This window comes from Larus michahellis, chromosome 7, assembly GCF_964199755.1.
Source record: "Larus michahellis chromosome 7, bLarMic1.1, whole genome shotgun sequence".
NCBI lineage: Eukaryota > Metazoa > Chordata > Aves > Charadriiformes > Laridae > Larus > Larus michahellis.
The window spans coordinates 5,722,394-5,745,129 of NC_133902.1; the positions used below are offsets into that span (position 1 = coordinate 5,722,394).

The 22,736-nt window shown below is 40.1% G+C and overlaps 1 protein-coding gene across 2 annotated transcripts in view; it reads left to right on the forward strand.

The window, feature by feature from the left end:
- ULK2 (unc-51 like autophagy activating kinase 2) overlaps positions 1–21,699 on the forward strand; it is a 42,572-nt gene extending 20,873 nt beyond the window's left edge. The window contains exons 11-28 of one of the 2 annotated variants that reach the window (XM_074596031.1): positions 2,051–2,101; positions 2,468–2,556; positions 3,225–3,396; positions 4,337–4,397; positions 4,646–4,738; positions 7,890–8,027; positions 9,110–9,255; positions 9,492–9,572; positions 12,458–12,744; positions 12,867–13,060; positions 13,579–13,688; positions 14,503–14,655; positions 15,414–15,622; positions 16,926–17,104; positions 18,040–18,158; positions 18,557–18,714; positions 19,528–19,663; positions 19,869–21,699. In XM_074596031.1, coding sequence (XP_074452132.1) covers positions 2,051–2,101; positions 2,468–2,556; positions 3,225–3,396; positions 4,337–4,397; positions 4,646–4,738; positions 7,890–8,027; positions 9,110–9,255; positions 9,492–9,572; positions 12,458–12,744; positions 12,867–13,060; positions 13,579–13,688; positions 14,503–14,655; positions 15,414–15,622; positions 16,926–17,104; positions 18,040–18,158; positions 18,557–18,714; positions 19,528–19,663; positions 19,869–19,936 — 2,444 coding nt within the window. In that variant the 3' untranslated portion in view covers positions 19,937–21,699. The remainder of the gene's footprint in view (positions 1–2,050; positions 2,102–2,467; positions 2,557–3,224; positions 3,397–4,336; positions 4,398–4,645; positions 4,739–7,889; positions 8,028–9,109; positions 9,256–9,491; positions 9,573–12,457; positions 12,745–12,866; positions 13,061–13,578; positions 13,689–14,502; positions 14,656–15,413; positions 15,623–16,925; positions 17,105–18,039; positions 18,159–18,556; positions 18,715–19,527; positions 19,664–19,868) is intronic. The other variant, XR_012588500.1, reaches the window with a different exon arrangement.
- The last annotated feature ends 1,037 nt before the right edge of the window (positions 21,700–22,736 follow it).

The following is a 22,736-nucleotide window of genomic DNA, read 5'->3' on the forward strand; positions in this document are numbered from 1 at the left end:
GGTGACCCATCCAGTTTGATCTATGCAATGGTGAGAAAGAGCCTAAACCTTAAAGTCTCTCCAGGCTCTTTGTAGACAAGACCCAGTTCGTCCTTACCGTAAGCTATTCGCTCTTTTGATGCTGAGATCCCTGGGTGAGTTGCACCCAAAAGTCAGACATGCTCAGTTTTTGTTTCTGCTTCTGGAACTTCACCATTGCTCTTTAGTTACGCAGGCAAGCTTGGGTTTGATGCAGTACTGAAATACACAAATTGACTCATTCATCACATGTGGTCCTTCTGTACTTGTGATAAGAAGGCTGTATTTGTTAGGCTGTGGAGAGAGGACTCAAAAGGTGTTTTAGTTCTTCACTTGAAGCTCAAGACTCTGCTAGCTACCTGTTTCTTTTTCCTTTTCAATGCCTGCTATGTTTCGCTCCAAGAAATAGCAAACTTTTCTTTTTTTTTTTTTTTTTTTAGTAATTTGGAATGTAAAACATCAATACTAGCATAATTAAGGTGCTGCTCTTCTGAAAACCAGGCATGGGGTTTTGTGTGTAGGTGTGACTGTCATAACTCAATTTAACTGCTGTACATAAAAACTTAAATAGAAGTCAGATCCAGATAAAACTCATGATAACTGTGTAAAATGTCCCAAATGGTAGTGACAATATTCAGAGGGTGATACATAAATCTGTATGTGTAGAAGAATTAATACATCACGAACATGGACTTTTAGTAATTGATCCCACTTTGCCCTCAGGGTGTTAGGATCCCTACAGTTTCTTCAAACATGGGAAATTCAGTTATGTGTGGTAGTGGGAGAATGCATTTGTGCTTAGAAAGAAAAATAGAAAGCAGAATGGTAGTGATGAAAGTCGTGTTTTCCTTGGCTGAGCCACTTAAAGGGCCTCAAAGGGGCTGCTCTGGAATGTGCTTAGCGAAGGGAGTGAAAGGGAGAGTGTATAACTCAGCCCAGTTGCCTGTTGTTAAAGTAAAAATAGCATTGGAAATCTTGTTGATCTTCCAGCAATATAAAGTAGAACAGCAGGTGTTGTACAAAAGCTGAAGAACACCTGATCCTCATGTTAAAGTTAATCATTACATTGTTCTTGCATTACAGCTAGCCTCCCGTCCTTATCGGGTTGTGGAAGAAAGTGTTGTTGAAGGAAGAGGAGATACTGCAGGCCTCAGATTCTTTCTTTTTTTTTTTTTAGCTTGTTATTTACTTAGGTCTGATGAACAGCATTGTTTTTCCTCAGCTGTTAGAACGTTAAAGTTCAAAAGCTCAGCAGCTAGCTTCTACCAACCCTCAATTTGCCTTAACTAGCTGAGGGTCACTTCTTGTAGAATAAAACTTTCCCTGTGAACTTCTAGCCAGGTTGTTAAGCTAAGTCAATTAAGTGCATCTCAGCATGGCCATTTACAAGGAAACCGAAATGTTTCTATTGTAACAGTAACAAGTTAACTGAGGAAATTGTTAAAGAAACTGTGTTTAATTCTGGTTTGAACTGTGAGCTGGTTGTCCAGGTCACGTTCTGCTGTTGGGAAGTGGGAAGGAGGACGGCTGCAGCTCTGTTGGGATTTTTGGCCACCTAAGGAGTAGCATTAATGGGTTCAAAAAGAAGCTCCTTGGGAGAGGTAGAAGTGAAAATACTTTCAGTATTTCAGAAGTGAAAATACTTCAGCATGTGAGAGATGCTCATCATTTAGAAGAGAAATTAAAACTGAGTTAGTAACACATTGAACGTAGAGAACAAAATTTCATGATGAGTATGGGAAGGCTTCTTGTGTACATGATCCTTAAGTGTAGTCATAAAATGTCCTACAGTAGTTCAGTCTGATTTGCCTTGCTGGCTGTTGTTTGAAGTTTTTAAATTGATTTTGGTTTCCTTTCCAAATGCTATAGCAACATATTGCATAGAAGGCTTTAATCTTTTATAAGCTCTTCACCCTCTGGCCCTGAAATATTGATTCTGGGAACGCAACAATTTATCACTATCTGCAATATAGTCTGTAAATTCTGTCATTTGTACATTTCCTCACCATGGTTGTTGTTTCTTGTTCTATAGAAGCATTTTTCAACCACCCTTTCCTGGATCAGATTTCAACAGTCAAAAAGTGTAAGTAGTTTTGGTTTTCCACTTATTTGTGTAAATGGTGAATGTTGGGGCTGGAACACAGAAAGATGTGCCAAATATCACACCAAGTGTTTATGAGGCATTTTGCTGAGTCTGACTTGTGCTCTATTGTGAGGCTAAGTGTTGAATCCTTTTTTGTATTATGCTAGACAAAATGTGATACTTATTTACTAGTTCCTTTGACATTTCAACTGAACTTAAATACCCTTGTGTGTTTAAGGATGTGCTGTGCTTGTAAGTTGTATAAGGGTTTATGAATGAAAAGCAGTGAGGAAATGAGTTTGTTTGAAATTCAGCCTTTTGAAATCTGAGTCCCGTTTTTTTTTCCCTTGGGTTTTCCTCTTCTAGCTTGTCCTGTACCGGTGCCCACGTATGCAGGCTCAGTCTCTGGCAGTTCCTGTGGTAGCTCTCCTTCATGCCGTTTTGCTTCTCCTCCAGTAAGTTCTCTGTTTTACAGAACAATCTCCAGAAAATATTTTCTATAATGTTTAGCCAAGAGTTACTGAATTTTAGATCTTTCAATTCATGAAAGTGTAAACTTGTGTTTAAGAGCACAGAGCAAGGAATACCCCTGTCTTTTGCAAGAAGAATGGCATTAACATTTTGGTTCTTTCTTGCTCTTTGTGTTGTACTTTGTGGGTTTTCTATTGTTCTTTTTTGTTAAAAAAACCCAACATGTCAAATCCTAGAGTAGCTGTGAGCTCCTCATTGCCGGCTGGGGTTAAATCACAGCATTGGCGAAGGCCCCTTATTCTGATACAAACTGATGACTTCAATTTTATGTGATATTTTGAAGAGGTGCATCTGTTTTATCAGGAATGATTGAATAATTTGCAATTGTTTAAATTCACAGCCTATTTAATATAGAATTGTCTAAATTGACACTACAGGGTTATCCAGTATTTGACATTTCCAAATTCAAATACATTTTATATTTCTGAATACTTAAGAAGCAAAAAACGGCCCAAGATTTATCTTTTTTTGTGGTCGAAGCTAGTGATGATTCTTACTTTAGAAGCTTCATAGTTAAAAGAGCAATTCTGCATTCTGAATCACTGTATTTACAGTGGGGTTTTTTACTTCCCTTTTTGCACTGCCCCTCCAGTCTCTGCCAGACATGCAGCATATTCAAGAAGAAAATTTGTCTTCCCCTCCGTTGGGTCCTCCTAACTACCTTCAAGTCTCTAAAGACTCTGCCAGTACCAGTAGCAAGAACTCTTCTTGTGACACAGATGACTTCGTTCTTGTCCCACACAACATCTCTTCAGACCACTCATGTAAGGACTTTCCTTATTTTTACATTTCAAAACAATTTCCACTTGTAACGTACCTTTATGTCCTGTTATTTTTTGGCTATCTTTTCTCTAAATGTGGCTCAGTTCACATTGGAACTCATTTCATTAGTTTGAAGGGAGACTCTTTGATATACCTACATGTCCATCTGGGACATTTTCACTTTCAATTGAGTAGCCAGATATGCCAAGGATAGAAGGGTGATTTAAAATCATGGAAAATACTGGGATTTGGCAGTAGAAGAAAAGAGTTGGTTGTAAACAACCACTGATAAGAAGCCCAAGGATTCTCTTAGTGGAGGCAGGCACATTGTTACCTCCAGACTAACTGAATGTTTATAGACCATGCTGTAGAGCTTTAGATAATAAACAAGTGTAGGTAAATACATCAAAAACATCTAACATAAAGGGTAAGGCATCAGACTGGCTTATACAGTAGAAAGACTTGGATGTAGCACGTTGCCACTTTATGACATCTTCCAAACCTGAACTGCCACTGGGAAGCTAGTCAGCTGATTTCTGTACAATGCCACCAACTCATGTTAAATATTTGACCAAATTAGTGTCTTGATTTCTGAAGGGTTCCTGTCATTTGTTATTATAAATTTCCTGATGCTTGTACTTTGTACTCTTAAACAATGGATTTTATTTCAAAATTATTACAATTAGTATACCCAAAACCAACGCCAACAAAAACAAACAACAAAAAAGATTGTTAAAGAACTGTCTTCCCCAGTTACATTTTTGTTGGTGGTCACATTTGAGGTGTTTTCATACACAAAGCAGTTTGTGGAAAATTTACATGTTCTTAGAAATTTGTCAGAAGAGATTATTTCTGTAACAGCGGTATTGGAGATGTGGTGGGGTTTTTTTAAGATTCTGCTTCATGATGCGGATTTTCAATGTGTTCTTCTGCTTACTGTAGATGATATGCCATTGGGAGCAGCTGGCAGGCGGGCTTCGAGCGAGTTCTTGATGTGTGGAGGGTAGGTGTGCTGAGCTTTATCCAAAAGTCATCTCATGTTCTAAAATTGACACTGCAGCTGTAGAAGGAGTTGCTGGGGTTTTGGCAGTGATGGGTTTACATAGCTGTGTGTGGACTTAAAGATGAATATGCCAAGTTGAATTTAATAAGAATATTGCAAACGGCTTGAGTTCAGCAAGTTTTGATGCAAAGTAGGTAGTTTCTCTGATGTGAAGACCTGTCTTTTGACAATGGTTTTTGTTTTCACAGGCAGTCACCATTAACTATTTCTGGAAGCTCAGGAACTGTACAGAAACCATCCTCAGCCTCTTCTCGAAGTACTGCTTCTGGTACACCAAACAGGTGTGTGATGTAGGCTTAGCATTTCCTCTCTTTTAAAAAGGTTCTCTGCTGCGATATTTATTTTTTTTTTTTTATTTTGTGGGTGGCTACTGGAAACTGAATTGAACTAGAAACTATACCTGTTTTTTCCAGGCTCTCTACAGTTAATGATTCTAAAGGCTGACAGTTGTGTAGCTAATTTCTGTCTCTGGTGCATCCCCAAAACATTTCCTTAAGGAAAGACAGCATGCTTTGGTCTGTTTAAATTTTGAACTGGTTGAAAGCAGAAACTTAGAGACATAACTGACTTGTCCTTTTTGGTGTTAATGAAGCACAGCACAGTCTTCATTTAGTGAGTCAAGATGTTGAATGCAGTATACATTTTAAGAAGTAGTTGTGAGAGAAGAGGAATTTGCAAAACCCAGATTGCTATGGATTTGTGTCTTGTGGCTGGATTGTGTTGTGTCTGGTAACTGGGTGTGGCTTCTGTGCAAGCAATTACTGTGAATTTCGTGTTTGTGCCTCACAAGATACCAAAGAAGTCACATGAAAGAGGTAAACATGTATTGCAGCTTTTCCATCAGCAGGACTGTTAATAAGTCCTCTTTCTTCCACGTGGTTGTTGATGAAGCTTCTGCTAGTTTGAAATAGCACTGATTTCTGCTAGTTTGAAATAGCACTGATATTCATCAGTGCTGCCTGAAACCTTTCCTGTAGTATATTGGAAAATGTAAAGCTTAATCATGCTGTTTAACTACTCATGTAATATGTAAACAGAAGAGTTAGATTTGTCATTTGACCAAGTAATGAATTTCACAACATTTTCAGTACAAACAGAAAGAGGATGAGTGGCTAAATGGGGAATAAAGCTATTATGTTGGGTGTATTTTTGGCTTATGCTAATACTGCAGGGCTGCGAGTCAGCATTATTTGTTTAGAAACGCTTGTCACAAGAAAAGTTTGCTACTTTGTGCTGATCTTTGTGCAGTTTGTAAAATCTGCTGACATGGGCTATCAATACAGCTTCGGTCTTACATTTTGTGTTTAAGGTCAGCTAATGGGGATGGTTTGTCTGTAAAGATCTATTTGCTCTGGATTGTCCGTGTACAGTGTATTATAAATACATTGTAATTTCCTATTTTAAATTGTGTCAGGCATCACAGTTTTTAGAGTTAGAGGTTTTGTGAAAATATGCCAGTTATGTTATCTGTACATTACTAAGTTAAGAGCTAAACGGTCGTGTGATTAGAAACAGGTGCCTACTGTTCACACTTTCAGTGTCTGTACTATAATAGTTTGCTTTAATTATTGGTTGAGTAAATTTGGTAACTAACTGACTGCTTGGGGCATGGTCTGAAGAAAGCAGAGTGTGTCTCTGGTACTCTGCAAGATGCTGCTTTTGGGCTTTGGTTTTGGTTTTTTATTTCCTGAGAGAGGTTTTTTCATAGTGTGTAATTTTTTTTTTATTTTTTTTTTTACAAAAGGTTATGCCATATTAATTTTTCTGATTAGCTAATCAAACTGAATGAATCGTACCGATAGTTATGCTGCTTTATGTCAAGAAGAAGAGGCTGTAACACTTCTCAGGCTCCAGCCAGAGTAGGCAGAATAGGTAGAGATGGTTCACTCTCCTGTGGTTAATTGCTAATTTTATTCTTTGGATCTCAGAGAAACAAGATTTGCATGCAACTCTGCACGCATCTGTATTGCACTTTCTTGAACTAGTAACAAACCACATCAGACTCGAGGATGCCTAAGCAGAGCTTAGCTTTGGGCCTGAGCTGGGGAGCCAGGATGGAAGGCCAAGTACGGTGCCGTGCCTCTCCACCACGCTAACACAGCATTGCTGCCTCCAGCTAGCCCGCGGCTCGCAGAGCTTGCTTGGCCCTACCTGCAAGGGTGCGTGACAGCAAGGGAAGGCATTTTGCATGCTGAATACTCTAAAAGTTGAAGTGCCTTCGTGGCCTCTTCATTGTCACTGCCACAGTTCAAATAACATCTGCTTCCCCTCTCCCGGAGGTCAGACGTAGGGAATCTTCCCTGTGCTACCTCAGCCTGTTGTGTTAGTCCTAGCAGGCTGCCCACTGCCTCCATCTGCTTCCCACTTTTGAGACCTTCTCGCGTGGAATCTTTCAGGTCTTCCACTGACTCTGTGCTCACAGCTGACTTCCACATTACTCGGTAGTATCTAAAAATTGGGTGGCCATAAGAAGGACAAACTTCTTTTCTTTTGCTAAGGAAGCTCTGTGCATGTTAGGAAGTAATATTTCATTCTCAGAGGCAGCAAAGAAAATAGGATACATACAGTCAGAAACCCAGATTTCTGTTCAGCTGCAGCCTTGCAGTGAGTGCTGTAACTGCTTGTTTTCAGAGCTCATGGTAGAACTTTTTTCAGATTTCCTCTAAGAATTTTTAACCTTTCTCTGAAAAGGTGGTCAGTAAAGGACAGATACTAAACTGATTATCTTCCAAAAAGCCCATTAGTTTGAAATTCTTTCCATTGAATTCTGTTGTCTTTTAAAAGCGTTGGTAACTGATTACGTTGCAGTGGTTTGATTCCCTTATCAGATAGTACACCGAGGTAAGCCAGGTCACTGACACTTCAGCTGAACTCGGGCAATGCTAATCTGCAGTTGGAGTCTGTGGATTAATGTTCAGGTGTGTGGTTTTGGTCATTTTGTCGGGGGTTGCTTACATAACCTGTTTTCCTTTTGCGAGTTCACGGTGTCTCTTGGGATATCTCTGACTGTGCTTTAGTGGCTTTTGTACACATTCCAGCCCTGCTGCTGAACTTCCTGTTCTTAGCGCAATGGGTTTTCCTAGAACGCTATTTTGAAGCGTGGTAAACAGAGTGGGTTGATTGGCAGGAAGTTGGAGGGACCTGTAGATTGCTGTGATGCGTGACGAAGGGCTTCAGCTTGTACTGTGCTCTCAGCTTGATCTGATACTAGTCAGTGTAAGAAAGGTAGTTAGTAGCAAACAGCTCCTGCTCATCCTCCGTGAAGCGTTAGAGCTAGATTAGGACAAGCTAAGATCACATTGCATGCAGGGAGTGCAGAAGCAGCTTATTTGCCTGTTTCCTAGATTTTCTTGAAATTTCAACAATGGTACAATTCAGAGACGGACCTATCTGCCTATATTCATCTCCTGTCTCCACACCTTCCAACTTCAGGCATTGTCAGCCTTCGGTATCCCCCCGCAGCGAAACAGCACCTATCCCAGTTCCCACTCAGCTACGGAATTACCAGCGCATAGAACAGAACCTCTCCTCTACCGCCAGCCCCGTGTCAAACCCCCACGGATCACCAAGGTGAGTTGGTTGGGTTTTTTAACTCCTTTTCTTGGTTCTGGTTTGTGTTTGTACCCTGACAGATGTTCGTGCTTTCTTGCTGATGTAATTTTTTTTTCTGCACAAAAAAACATATTAAAGACACATTTTAATGATAACAAATAACAGTCCTTCACAATCTCGAGATTGTTGGATGGGCACTTGAAATCTTTCACGAAAACAAAATGAGCTTGTTCTTTCACTCAAATGCAACCCAAGAAGGTAAAAAGGTGAAGTCTTGCTTTTTTTATTCCTCTTTGTGTATTATATGGCATTACATCATAAACTAGAAAGTCAGTAATAAGTTATGTTTTGTTTTCACGCATGTAGTGATGAAATGAACACATTGTTCTGTAGAATATCAAGGAAACAATTTTTGGCATGCTAGCTACCAGCTTGTCTTTTTACAAAGCTCTAGTGTGCCAGACTTATTCTCTGCCTTGTGGTCTACAGGAGCAACATGGTGAAGGTCAAAGACTCGGAAACGGACTACTCGGAACCCTTGAGTTCTTTACAAAAACAAAATCCATGGTTCCTTGCATTTTTTAGGTTTTTTTCATGATCTCTGTTTTTATACTAGGTGCTACAACTGGGGAAGTAAGTTTTCCCTTAAATAACCTGTTTTCGGTTATCTGACCTCTGTAGCAGACCCAATATGAAAACTTTGTCATAATCTTTATTGACATAAAAATGGGCATTTGCAGCAATACATTTAATATTCAAAATTTTATGATCAAGTTGTTTGAAGATTAGGAATCCATGTACTAAGGGATATCCGTTTTAATTTTCTCCAGTCAACAGACTATTATGGCATTGAAAGTTAAAAAGTCAATGTGAACAAAGGGAATTAAATCTTGTTTGTTTTCAGTATGGGAAGCTTATGCTTGTTTTCAGTATGGGAAGCTTAGCTTAAGTTATTAGCTTAATAAGCTTCCACATCATAGCTTTCTCTTTAAGTATCAGTATTTTCTTTAACTGATCATTATACTCTTTAGGGAATTCTGAAGCTTATCTCAAGAAACCAGTTACTGTAGCGTGTGTAACCATTCTTTTCACCTTGTTAGAGCTGGAGTTGTGAGACGCTCAAATACCAGCCCAATGGGCTTCATGAAGATGGGCTCCTGTTCTCCAGTACCAGCGGACACTGCACAAGGTGTTGGGCGCAGGTTATCCACAGGATCTTCTAGACCGTATTCTCCTTCACCACTAGGTAAGCCGATAAATTCTTAGCAATTAGTAAAGGTTTATCTGGAACAGTAATTCAGGACAGTAATTCTTGCTTGAAATTATCTTAAACCAAAATCTGCCCAACTAGGTCACATTTGCGGAAATCATTTCTGTTAAATGACTCACAGAAGTAAAGTAGCTAGGTTTTTTTTTTGCTTTACCTTCATTTGTAGGTGAAGTATAAAGTGTAAATTCACATTTTTATTTTTGTTTGCATAGTTGGAACCATACCTGAGCAGCTTGGACACTGTTGTTGCGGACAGCTTCAAGGACATGAAGCAAGGAGTAGAAACTTCTCAGGTGAGTGACTTTAGACAGTGCAACCGGTGCTAGTTTGATAGAGCTTCTACAGCGTTTTGTGAAGGGGGAGGAGAGTCAACACTACATTAGTATGGGTTAATAGGTGACACTGGGTAAAGTGGTGCACTATGTTTCTAGAAACTTCACCTGGTTGTGGCTGCATCAAGACACCTTTCCCCATAACTAATTCCCTACACAATCAGAGAGCAACTAAAGTTTCTTTTCCTCAAGATGAAAAAACAACTCTGGTAATGCCCATCTTTAAACAGGGATGGAAGTGAATGGATTATTATGAATGGTAGTAACATGCTTTTCAAAATCTGGTTTTGATAGACCAGCTCTGTCATGCCAGCCCTCAGAGAAGGGAGGAAGAACTGCCAGTGTACAGCGTGCAGCACGTTTTCGTCATTCCCTCAGGAAATTGACTGGAATCTGATGCTAGTGTTGCTAAGCATTCAGTAAGCTTTGCAAGTCATAAATTATTATGACATGCCAGCAGAAAAAAAAAAAAAGAAGATCAGGGAGAAGTAGAACTTGAAGATGTTCTGAGACTGTTAAAGGTGGAATCGCGCTGTAACGCCAGAAGGATTGGGCCTAAGAATATGCAATTCAGCAGCGTGGTCTTTTGCTCTATGCACATTTTGGGTGCAGTTTCTTTTTTATCTAAAATACTAGTTATGTTCTTTATTTTGACTTTCTAAGAGGTGGTGTTGAAACTGCATTGTGGGTTTTCCCCCCATTTAAACACTTACCAAGATAATCTGGAGATGACAGAGCCTCCGTATTTCTTGGAGTAGTCATATTTCAAATATCTGGGAATGGTTTCATCCGTATGAAATAAGTTCTATGACATGTCTTAAAAATTCCCTTCATAATTGCTATGCCATTGACAGTCTCAACAAAAGACAAGGAATGAATCCTCAGGTTTGAAATAGTCTCTTCTCTTAAAAAAAAAAAAAAAAAAAAGGATGTGTGTGTGAAGAGGATATGAAGCAGTGTGTATGCTTGTCTTGTGGCATCTTCTTTGGATAGAATTTTGTAGGGCTGTTGGTTTAGCGTCTTTTGCCAGTGTCAAACTGATTTGTAACACACAGCACTGTGTTTATGGCTGTAAGGGTTTTTAATGTTTCATTTCTTCATCTGTTTCCTGCATTCGTTTCCTACTTGACTTTATTTCTTAATTTCAAATGAATGCAGTGGTATTCCTATTTGTAAAATACCACAAATTGCAGCAAGTCTATTTCTGAGCATTTAAATGGGTATGGGAAGCTGGCTTTTGCTTCTGGGTGAAGTGAGGTCATCTGTACTGAGATTTTCTAAAGACTGAAGACGTCTGTCGCAATGTAGCTTCTGAACTAATTGAGCTGCTCTTGCTGCCAGTGGCAGCAGGGGACAAACTTCTAATTCAGAAGCCTTTCCTGTGGTGGCAATGACACTAGAACAGTAACCAGTGAGATTTAAGACTGGTTTCTGAAACGACAGGTGAGGACTTTCAATGCTATGAGACAGACGAGTAGAGGGATTTCAAACAAGCGCATTCTTGGCTGGGAAGTTAGTGAGAAATAGACTTGATCCCTCTGTTGGAGCTGCAGGCAGAAAGGCTTTTCTAAAACATACTGTTTAGTGGAGAGGAATGAAATCAAGATGAAGTAGCTCATATTCAAAATCTAACTAGCAAAAGCATAGGCTTAAGAAGGTTGAAAGACGTATCTTAACAGCTGGGCCCTTCACTGGGCAAACTGCAAGAAGTTTGTGATGTTTTTCTGAGCATACATTTGTGAAACGGAGCCTTTCTCAGAAGATTGTCTTGGCCATCTCTTAAAAATCTTATCTAGCTAGTATGGTTCGTTTTCAGTTTTGCCTTTTTCTTAAAAAAAAACAAAAAACAACCAACCAAACAAAAAAAACCCCACAACAAACCGTGAGTGAAATTGTCACTTCAGTGTCAGTTCTTTGAGGTTACAAAGATAGGCATTTTATCTGGGAAGCTGTGGCCATAAAGTTGAAGTCTTATGTACTATTTGTAACTTTGCACAGTTCCTCATCATGAGACGCAAAAATACCACAAGGAAGAGAACACTTCATCAAATTTCATGTTCCTTATTTTGAAAGAGGAAGGGCACCTTTGAGTAGGTGAGATGTTCATAAGAGACATTTCCCCAAAGCCCTCTGTTTAAATGACTGCTTATAGCTCTTCCATTTCCATTTGCTGTAGGAGAAACTTCTCCTTCATACTTAAGTGTGGACTTCCTTTGTACATAGTAAGCTTTAGGAAAATTTTCAGTCTGACAGACTGAAAAATAAATGACTACCTAAAGTAATGATCGCAAACCGTTCCCTCTGAATACTTTGGTTCTTTTTAGTACCTGGTTTTCTTGTAGGAACGATGGGATGAGCTGCCTCTTATGTCTGCAAATGAAGTCGTCATGTACAAAACAAGTCATTATCATGCAATGTCACATTCATGCACTTGTTTGCAAGAATATAATTCCAGTACTTGAGAACGTCTATTCAACCTACAGTCTTGGCGGCTGCGCTTGAAACTTCAGCATTGGTTATGCCATTCCTGATGAATCCAACCACTTTATTTGTCTTGGTGCAGGTTGCCAGAGGTACTGCAGCTGCCAGTACAGCTGTCACCCTGAAATCTTGCCTATTTGGCAGCTTGAACGTCTCATCAGTGTAATGTAGCCTTAGTCCAAATAGCCGACAGGCTAAATCCATTCTCCTTGCCATCTAGTGAGTTGATGATCAAACATGTCTTATGATATTTGCAGTCCCATCTTCTTTCAGCTTAATGTTGATCTCTGGCATTTTGGGCGTCATTGATAGGTTTTCCAAACACTGCAAGTAGAATTTTACGTCATTGTTTTTCATCCCCACAGGTTCTCCGATACCACCATCTCAGTCTCCACAGTCACTTTTGATGGGAGCGAGGTTGCAGAGTGCCCCTACTCTCACAGACATTTACCAAAACAAGCAGAAGCTCAGAAAGCAGCATTCAGACCCAGTATGCCCATCCTATGCTGGGTATGGATATGGTCATTCTCCACAACCAAGTAGGCCAGGTAGCCTGGGAACGTCACCTACCAAACATATGGGATCGTCACCTAGAAGCTCAGACTGGCTGTTCAAAACTCCATTACCAACGATCATTGGCTCTCCTACTAAGGTTTGTTAAGTTTGACACTGTCAGTACAATTTAAGTGGTAACACACTGCCTGAAACCATTCCCAGGAGTATTTTCGGGTTCTAATTTTGGTTTTTCTGTGTTCTTGGTCTTGATTCTTAAAGGCAACAGCTCCTTTCAAAATACCTAAAACTCAAGCGTCCTCAAACTTGCTGGCCCTGGCTAACCGCCAGGGCTCAGTGGATACGCCGTTGCAGCCTAAAGACATCGCTGACCCAAGGGATTTCACGCACTTCCACTCGACCCAAGGAGGTGAAAAGCAGGCAGGGGAACAGCACAGTAAAACTACATTTGGCAGGTAGGCCTTTTGTAGTATTTATAACCTGTAAAGTTGGGTAGGTAACTTGGCAGAAGAATGTACATCGCACACAGTGACTTGGAGGGGAAGAGCATGCAAAAAGTGAGCTGTGAGGAGATGCTGAGGTTTAGTGTATATATCGAGAACATTTTGTACTGTGTATAAATATAGCATGGACTTCCTGGAGTGCTTTGTGTTGCTATCTAGTTCCCTTTTGTTTTGATTATCTGAATATGGAATTTCATTGCCTCTGTGAAGCCTGTTCAGTTTTTGCTTGAAAATCTATATGACAAAATTTGCAATATAAATTTTTAAGACAAAAAGATCTCTTTATTTTTATGGTTAGCTCTATTTCAGTAGGTCCATGATGAACAGTGGGATTTCAAGACTTTCTGTACTTTTGTTGAAGAATTCTCTGTAATAAATACCAAGAGCCTGAAAGTCATCCTTAGTTGCAAGTTAGATAGGAAGATCTTGCTGAAGAACTTTATTGTGAGTTCATACGTTTTTCTGCCTAGGTCTGTCAGTACTGGGAAGCTATCAGATCAACAGGTAAAGACTACCCTTGGTGGCCAGTTGTATCAAGGCAGTACAGACAGCCTCAATACAGAGCGACCGATGGATACAGGTAAGGAACATCCAAGCTGTCTTTATGTGCTAGGTTTTTTTATGGAGTGCCAACTAGATACAGTTCTGCTTCCAACTTTGATAATTGGTTCTGACAATTTTTAGCCTCAGTACAGAAGGCTTTTTTTAATCTTTGAAGGGGATAAGTTCCATTTCTTTAGCATAGCTTTAAAAATAACTGAGACAGGAAAATATCTATTTCTGTGCTAAACAGAAATATCTCAACTGCCTATACTGGCTAGAGCGGTTTGTTTTTTTTTTTTGTTTGGTTTTATTTTTAATACAACATTTGTGGCTGTTTCATTTCCTAATTCCACCTTGCTTTCATATGAAAGCGTTTATGTAATTCTGGGTCATTTTTCTCCTCCTCCCTCCCCCGGCTTGTCCCTTGCCACAGATGGCCACCAGGAGTTCTCACCTTGCTTTTGAGCAGATGGGAGGAGTTCTGCAGACAGGGCTGGTCTTCGTCCTCCAGACCTGTCGTGGTCTGCCTTTAGAACTTCTCTGTTGTATCTTTTGCTGCGGGACTGGTGTTGTTCTCAGGCTTTTGGAGAGCCTCTGTTGCTCTTTTCTAGGTGAGGGTAGAGCAGAGAGAGATTGAAAATAAAAAGATCTACAAAGGCTGTGTCTTGACGCTTTGTGTATTGCCAAGGCTGTCCACTCAGCTTGTTTTATTGGCTGACAGAACCTCTAACTAGTTCAGGTCTTGGATCTACATCAAAGCATGTTGTGTTGCAGTGCTCCAATTTGCTGCATGTAATTATTGGTATGATTATACGTAATAGGGGCTAACTTGCTGAAATTTTCTCTTCCAGCTCCAGCAGGGGCCTACGGAGTTGCGATGGCACCTCCTTCCATGGGAAGCGGGGCAAGTTCTCGGGCTGTCATGTTTACTGTTGGGTCCCCTCCAAGCAGTGCCACCCCTCCTACCTGCACCCATATGGTCCTCAGAACAAGAACCACCTCAGGTAAGACTTACCTGACAACTGTGGACTGTTCTCAAATGCAGTATTTAGGTTTGCCCTAGGCCTTGCCCTTGCACTTTTTGGGCCAGTAACCTGATTACTGCCTTGCACAATAGATTCTCTAGGCCATACAGTAAAAGTGCACTGTAAAGTAGAGATTAATATCAGATGACTTCTGCCTTTTCTCTCTTAAAGAGAGAGCCAGAGGCACAGATTTACAATGCAGCCGTGTGTAACCTCCTGGGTAACACAGCTTTACTCCACCGCAGGGGGTATAGTAGATCTCTGTGACAAAGGTGGAGAGGAAAAGCTAGATTTCTGATTCTGCATTTTTGCCTGCTGCTGTGCGTTGTACCAGACGCAACACACAAGGGGTGTGAGCTGACTGCATTTCAGCGTGCATCGGCTGTGTTGCCAAATATCAAAGATGTCAAGGTAAAGGCCTTCATCCGCTCAGGATGAGCAGAAGTCTGCAGCAGTGTGCTTTTGTGAACTATAGCACAGCCTTTGGTCCGTACTGTTGGACTCTCTGCCTTGGAATCCTTGTCATCCATTTCCCAGAATCTGTGTTGTGAATCGTCACTGTTCATTACGGTGTAGCCTTTGCATTCTCTACAGAGCGATGCAAGGAACAATGAGGAGAGCCTCCCGAGAGTGAATCTGTGATGACTACTGATTTGTCATTTGCTATCATCCGCAGACCCAGCGCTGCGAGATGGAACAACCGATTAGACTGAATGTGTGTGTTATTTTTCTTGTAGTTGGATCAAACAGTTCTGGAGGGTCTCTCTGCTCTACTAGTGGCCGTGTATATATGGGCTCTCCTCCTGGTATTTATATGGGTTCTTCTCCTCCGGGAGCCGAGGCAGCTCCGAGTCTGAAGTACATGCCTTATGGTACTTCGCCTCCCAGCTTAGAGGGCTTTATCACTTTTGAAGCTCCCGAATTGCCTGAGGAAACTTTAATGGAGGTATAGAAAAAATAATTTAATCTTCTATAATGTATAATGCTGCTAAAACAGAGACATGGTAAAAACAGGACTGCTCAGTGCACTTCATGGTTTCCTCTTCACTATCTCACATATTCCTTTCTAAGATCTTGAAAATATTCCTGTGTCAATTGTGGCTTTGGTAGCTATTCCTGGCATTTCATGTATTTGAATAGGTAACCAAAGGAAACATGACTGCTTTGTTCACCAGAGCCTTCCAAAGAGGCCTCTGTTTTAATGCCAAGTCTCTGGACGTGGGTGCTGACAGTAGCAATGTCCCTCTGGGCATTGTTTTTAACTGCTTCTTCACAGTCAGTGGGTGACATTAAATCCTACTTGTGGGAAGAGTGTCCTATTTTTTTTTTTTTTTAAATATGTGGAGGAGTGACACTTCAAAAACATAAATTGGGGTGGTCTTTCACCAGAATGCTATCCTTGGACTGTAAATTTCTCAAGCCAGATTGCTGTTCTGTTTTCTCATTCACATCTTGCTGGAAGGTGTTTGGATCCCTATTGAATCTATATGTTAGAACATGAATGTTTGACAGTACGCTGCATTCTTCCCACAGATAGAGTTTAAAATGTGTTTAGACCTGCATTACTAATGAAAAGATTATAAATATTGCTGAGATATGTTTGATTAGTTTTGAAGGCTAACTTTTTTTTTTTGAGCAGAGACTATGCATGTAGCGTCTGTTTTAGTCACCAAGCAGCAGTGAGTTGTTAGCTCCAATTGAAGTTGTTTAGTTTAAATGGTAGACTTTGGCAACAGCCACCTTTTAACACAAAATAATTCTAGATCTAAGTGTAAATCAGAGTGAAGCATGCAAGTGTGAAGCTTTAGATGTGCTCTCTTGTAGGTATCAAGTCTGTTACATAATAAAAGCCAAATGTTCCTCCTGGCTTCTCATACAAGTGCCGAGCATACTTTTGGGTTGCTGATAACATAATAACAAGTAATATGTCCCACTCGTGATTCCTTTAGTTGCTCAGGTTTCAACAAACATAGAACTCTGTGTCCCAATTCCATTGGCTTTGTTGAAAAACACTGAAGTATAAGCTAGTGTATCTTGAAATCATTAACGAATAGAGAACAAGTTAGTACCTGTTGATGTGTTTGCATCCGTTCGGTTCTGTAGTCCCTAGTGCTCACTCAACTACAATGTGATTTCTGCATAGAATTGACATACCAAGAAATCCTTAAATGATTAGCAAGAGTTTTAAGTGTACTTGTTTGCCGTATGGCTTATAATGGTTAAATTGTTGTCTTCTTTCCCTCTGACAGAGAGAACATACAGACACACTGCGTCATCTAAACATGATGCTGACATTTACAGAATGCGTTCTGGATCTGACAGCAGTACGAGGAGGAAACCCAGACCTGTGTACTTCTGCAGTGTCGCTGTACCAAATCCAAGAGAGCATAGTTGTCGATCAGATCAGCCAGCTAAGCAAAGAATGGGGGTAAGTATGCGGTCAAATAGTATCAAGAGAATTAGTGAATATTGAATACACAAAAATGTATTCAAACTATGCTGGTTTTGTTGGGAGTGATTGTTTTACTGTATAGAGTCTTTTATAGGAATAAGTTTTTAACAACTGAAGACAGATCAGAAAGAGCAAAGGACAGAGAGACATTTCCTGGCAGACAAATAAAAGGACAGTGTTTTCTGGCCTGCCACCTAAGTTGGGCAAAGTGGTGAGGAGTTCAGGCTTGAGGTGCAGCAGTGCATTTCTAAGCTTGGAAATGAGTGTACCAGCTTCTGTCAGATCTGAGCCCTCATCTATTTCTGTGGGCCAGGCTGAAGCAGTAGCACCGAGGTGGAGGTTGGAAAAGGGTAAGGAGTGTCCAAATTTGGCCTTTTTTCAGTGGAACCAATCAGCCCTAATACAAAATCAAAAGCAAGGAGAAATACGAGAAATTCAGAGTGGTGAGAAAGGGCAGTTCTACTTCCTGCCTTCTTCCTGAAAAAAACAACAAAAAAAAACCCAATTAAAAAAATACCCATCAAAGCATTTGCTTTTCACAACCGAGAATTCCAGGGCCATGGGAAATGACGCTGAGAGAAAAGTACACCCAGTCGCTTGTGGTAAGACGTTGACCTCGGGCAGTTAGTCCCCACAAATAAATGTTCCTTTTCAAAATGTCTACATTAAAGCAGTTTGTATTTGCTGCTGCAGCGACTACGAGCAGATGTCCTCTCAACCCGTGACAGAGTGTTTGTGAAGGGAAGGGAGGGGTGGAGTCGCATTTTAAACATCTGTCTTCCTTTTCTGCTGCTGCTGGGTCCTGTGTAGGCTTGTGATTAAAAAGTGGTGCCTGCCCATGGCTTGAATGTGTTCAAGAAAGGTGTTTTGATACATAACTACTCTTTTTTTTTTTTCCCCTTCCTTCCTAGACAAGTAGAGCAGCTGGTGTTGTACATGAAAGCCGCCCAGTTACTAGCATCTTCTCTGCATCTTGCCAAAGCACAGGTCAAATCGGGGAAACTGAACCCATCCACTGCTGTTAAGCAAGGTAGAGGAACTTTGGTTTGCTTGTGAATTTTCTTTGCTGATACATCACTCAAAAAGCTTAAGTTGCAACATTTGTTTGTTTTCTTCTGTACAAGAGAATTGTAGGCATGTACGATTGTGCAATCCTGATAGTAAACAAAGATACAGATAGAAGCTGTTAAGAAATGGGCAGTTATTAACTTGAAATGGAAATTGTTTGATATATACTTAATTCACAGAAGTGGCAGAGTAAATAAACATTAAAAGCACAAGTTTAAACAGATTGACTTCGCTAATGGTGGGAATAGCTGAACTTCAGCTATGTTGTTGTTTGGTTGTGTGGGGTTTTTTTGTTGATTGGTTGGGGGGGGTTTGTTTGTTTTTTTTAGTTTTTTAAATATCTTCTTACCTTTCTTCTAGTTGTGAAAAGCCTCAATGAGAGATACAAATTCTGTATTGGCATGTGCAAGAAATTGACGGAAAAGTTGAATCGTTTCTTTTCGGACAAGCAAAGGTTCATTGATGAAATCAACAGTGTAACTGCAGAGAAACTCATCTACAGCTGTGCTGTAGAAATGGTAAGTCACTCCTTTTACCTAAACGATAGGACATTGAGATGAATCGCTTCCTTCTCTTGAAGGAATTGATTTCCTATCTCTTCTACATAAGCAGAAAATAGAATGTATGTTTCCAGAATTCTGTTCATGGTAATTTTTGTTAGTCTTTCACTCTCTTTCCTGCCCTGCCTTAACTGTGGCTAAAGTTCCTGGCAAATACTGTTCCTCGGGGACGTTTCCCCTACATCAGCACATTTGGTACATAAACAGAAGGAAATGAACTCCTAAGGCACACAGCCCTGTGCACTGAAGTCTCATCCAGTAAGGCTTACATAGAAGCAACAGAAGTAGCTTCATCAATTTACCATGTCAATTTGAGGAACATCAGCCTGTTCATACAAAGCAAAAATGGTAGCAAACGTGTGGAAGCTTTTTCATGTAATTGATAAACTTTCTAATCTGCCATGGAGCAGATGCAGTAACCATACGGGAAACTTAATTGCTTTTTTGATGAGAGGGAAGTCTCTTTAATGTAGGTGTCACACAAAAAATGCTGGCAAATATTGTGCTTAACCCTGATAAAGGTGTAGTCGTGCACAAAAGATCAAAAAGTGCTTTTATAGTTCATATGTGCAGAATATTCTCAGTTAATACAGCACAGGCACTATATTCTCTCAGACTTCCGTTTGTTGTCTTACCGTTATAAAAACAGATCAACTAAATTAAGGTAAAAAATAGTTTCTTAATGACACTTTTACATCATTAATTTGGGATTTTTCATTTCATTACTTGCCTAATGCAGTTCATGTAACTGAATCTCCTGAATGATTCCAGGTTCAGTCGGCAGCTCTGGATGAGATGTTTCAGCAAACTGAAGATATTACATATCGATACCACAAAGCAGCCTTGCTGCTGGAAGGACTGACTAAAATCCTCCAAGACCCTGCAGATATAGAAAATGTACACAAGTGTAAGTTTATGTTGAATAATGAAAATACTGAAAATTACATGGAATTAACCTGGCCTGGTGGGTAGTGTCCCTGCCCATGGCAGGGGGGTTGGAACAAGGTGATCTTTGAGGTGCCTTCCAACCCAAACTATTCTATGATTCTGTGATGAATGCATTATAAAATAATACTGAAGTCCTCACCTATTTTACCTCTCTCTGTTTTCAGATAAATCTAGCATTGAGCGAAGGCTTTCTGCATTGTGCTATAGCACAGTGGCTGTATATGAGCAGTAGGAATATCCTGAGGACCAGATGGTGTGAACATAAGGGACCACATCAGTGATACTGCACTTTTTTCACTACGGCTTAATTGTTGTCCTTGTTCTGCCCCACGTGGAAGATGATTCTTACATTTCTGTGGTGACTACCAAAGAAACAGCAGCATATTCAAAGAGGAGAAATTCCAAAAGTACACTTGCCTTACAGATCCAGCAGCTCCTTTTTCTTCCTAGCAACAGAATTTAAAAGAATCTCTCTTCACATTTCAAACTGATCCTTGTACGTGTGCTTTGACTTGAATGAACAGGGTGGGGTTTTTTCCTCATGAGGTTTATAGAGAGTGGAGCCTTCTGCATCAGGTACAAAAACACATTTCCCTCAGAAGATTCCCTCAAAAGTTTGTGAAAAATCTTTTTAAGTTGTCAGTAAAATGTGGCAGAGTGAATTTGGGAAACCCTAACCATGTGCAAGTGCTGTTTGAAGCTTTTGGGACTAAGCTGGCTTGTATCGGAGCTCACGTGTTGTAAACATGGCTCAGCTTGTCATATGAAGGGATGGCGAGAAAGCGCTCTCTTACACGGGGGAGAGATGGTAATGGAAGAAATTGCGCTCCATCTGTGCAAAATGCCCAGTGGGTTTTCAGCTGATGTGGATACAATTTGATGATCTTCTTCCAAAATATTTTGTTTTGCACTAATTTACTAAAGCAACTGTGTATTCATTTTTGAAGAACTATATTGAAAAAAAAAATAGAGAAAGAAGGCACAATGGACTTGGCTGAATTTCATTTCAGTGTACATAAAATTCTTTTCAGAATTTCAAATGTAGCTTCTAGAAGACTTTCAAACAAACTGTAAAAACTTGTATTCATGTGAACCTTTCCATTTTATACCTATTTGTCTAATACTTGAGTAACTACTGCTCTGGACTTTCTCAGTAATAGCAATGTTGAGTTGCTGGTTGTTTGCTTTTTATATAGATTTGGTTGCATCTTTTGTTGTGCATGCGATACGTGCATTAAATGCCTGCAGTCTCTAGGGGTGTAATGACAGTTCTGTGTAGTTTGTTTCTTGGGCAGTATTACAATAAATACTGTAAACTGAAAGGTTCTGCAAGGAACCATGCAAAACCAGAAAATAATGTTGGGGTTTGAGATGCTGATAAATTGATGTAGAATATCTACATACAGTGTGTGAAAAATCGGGATTATTTTGTGTGCATTTAGGGGGAGAGGTGGGAAGCTTCATTTAGCCTTATAGGCATTATCATTTCAAGCATCCCATGAGATCATCATCAGGACACCGATTTGCAAAGTATTTAGGCAGATCAGCTTCTCTGGAAATGGTTCCTACACTTTATTTTTGGGACTTTTTTTTGTTACTCAACTGCTTGAATACTTGAATAAACCATTCTCCAGGACAAAATCATTTTAATCCTCTTAAACACAGTGGTCTGAACTATTTGACAAAGTTGTACAGGGCTTACACATCGAAATATTGTTTCAGTGTTCGGATAACCATGTGTTTCCTTTACTTTGACAGAGTAATGTACTTTTTACCTTATTTATCTGTATGGACTTCCAACAGTTAATTTGAAAGTGTTTGTTTATATAATGTTTGTATTTTTAGGTCTTTAATACGGTGTTTCTACCTCTCCTTTGTAATTGCATGCATTATTCTTGAAACTAGGTAATAACTCACTGAACTGTTGCGTAATAGCCTTTTTATTATGGCCTGTATAAATGTATATTAAGGTAAAAATAAATACTGACACTAGAAGTGTTTCTATGGTAAAACGGGGTTTCTGTGTCTCTGTAACCAAAGGCCAACGGTGTTAACTGCAAAGAAACGGGGTGTACTTGGCTGGTGAAACCAGTTGCTGAATGTTCCGTACGTGGGTCAAGCGATGCTCACCTCAGCAGTTGGATGTGCCACCAGGGCAGGATGGGGCGACTCGATTGAGTTGGTTATCTCTGGATAGCTCTGGCACAAAGCGTCCCCAAGTTTGTTTTCACTTGCTTTAGGAAAACAATTTACCCTGCTTTGTTTTCTGTTTGTGTTTTTGTGTTGCCTTTTTTTTTTATTTTTTAAACTTGGATTTGAAAACAAATATGCTAAGTAGGTTCCCGGGTAACAGCTGTATGTTCTTCCAACAAGGTGCTTATTTGTTGCCTCTAGCAAAGAGGAGCTGTCTGCGTTGCCAAAACAGCATATACAGAGCTAATTGACAAAAATTGGCAGCAAGTTACAATTCCTACCCAAACTTTACGGAAAAACAGGTTTTGTCCACCTTGTAGCTAATATCCCCTCCCCAGCAGAGGTGTGCTGCGGTGGCTGGTACACAGCTGCTGTAATTCTTAGTTGTATTATCAATTTTTTCCCAATTTATTCTTTAAAAGAAACTCCTGTGCTTGTGACTGGTACATAACAATAGAAGAGGATGAGGAAGGAGTGAGCAGGGAATGCTAATGATATGCCTGAACATGAATCTAGGAACAAAGCAAAAGCCTTAACGCACAAGTCTTAGGCGATAGGCTGCTTTTCCCAGGAACTCACTGGTTTTTTGTTGGTTTTCTTTTTTTCCTCAGGCTTCAAGCTCATTCTCCTTCCACTCTTGCCAGCAAGACTACAGCTGCACAAACAGGAGGAGAAGAAAAGGGCTATTCTTGTTCGCTGTTTTCGGGAGGAGGAGACCAATGTTCATGGCCTGTCTTTCTGCATAAACTTATTCCACGAAGATCCTGAAGCTGTCCTCTGTCTTCAGCTCTCTGCACTCAGCAGCAGGTACTTGTTTCTACTAAATACTTCCCCCCGGC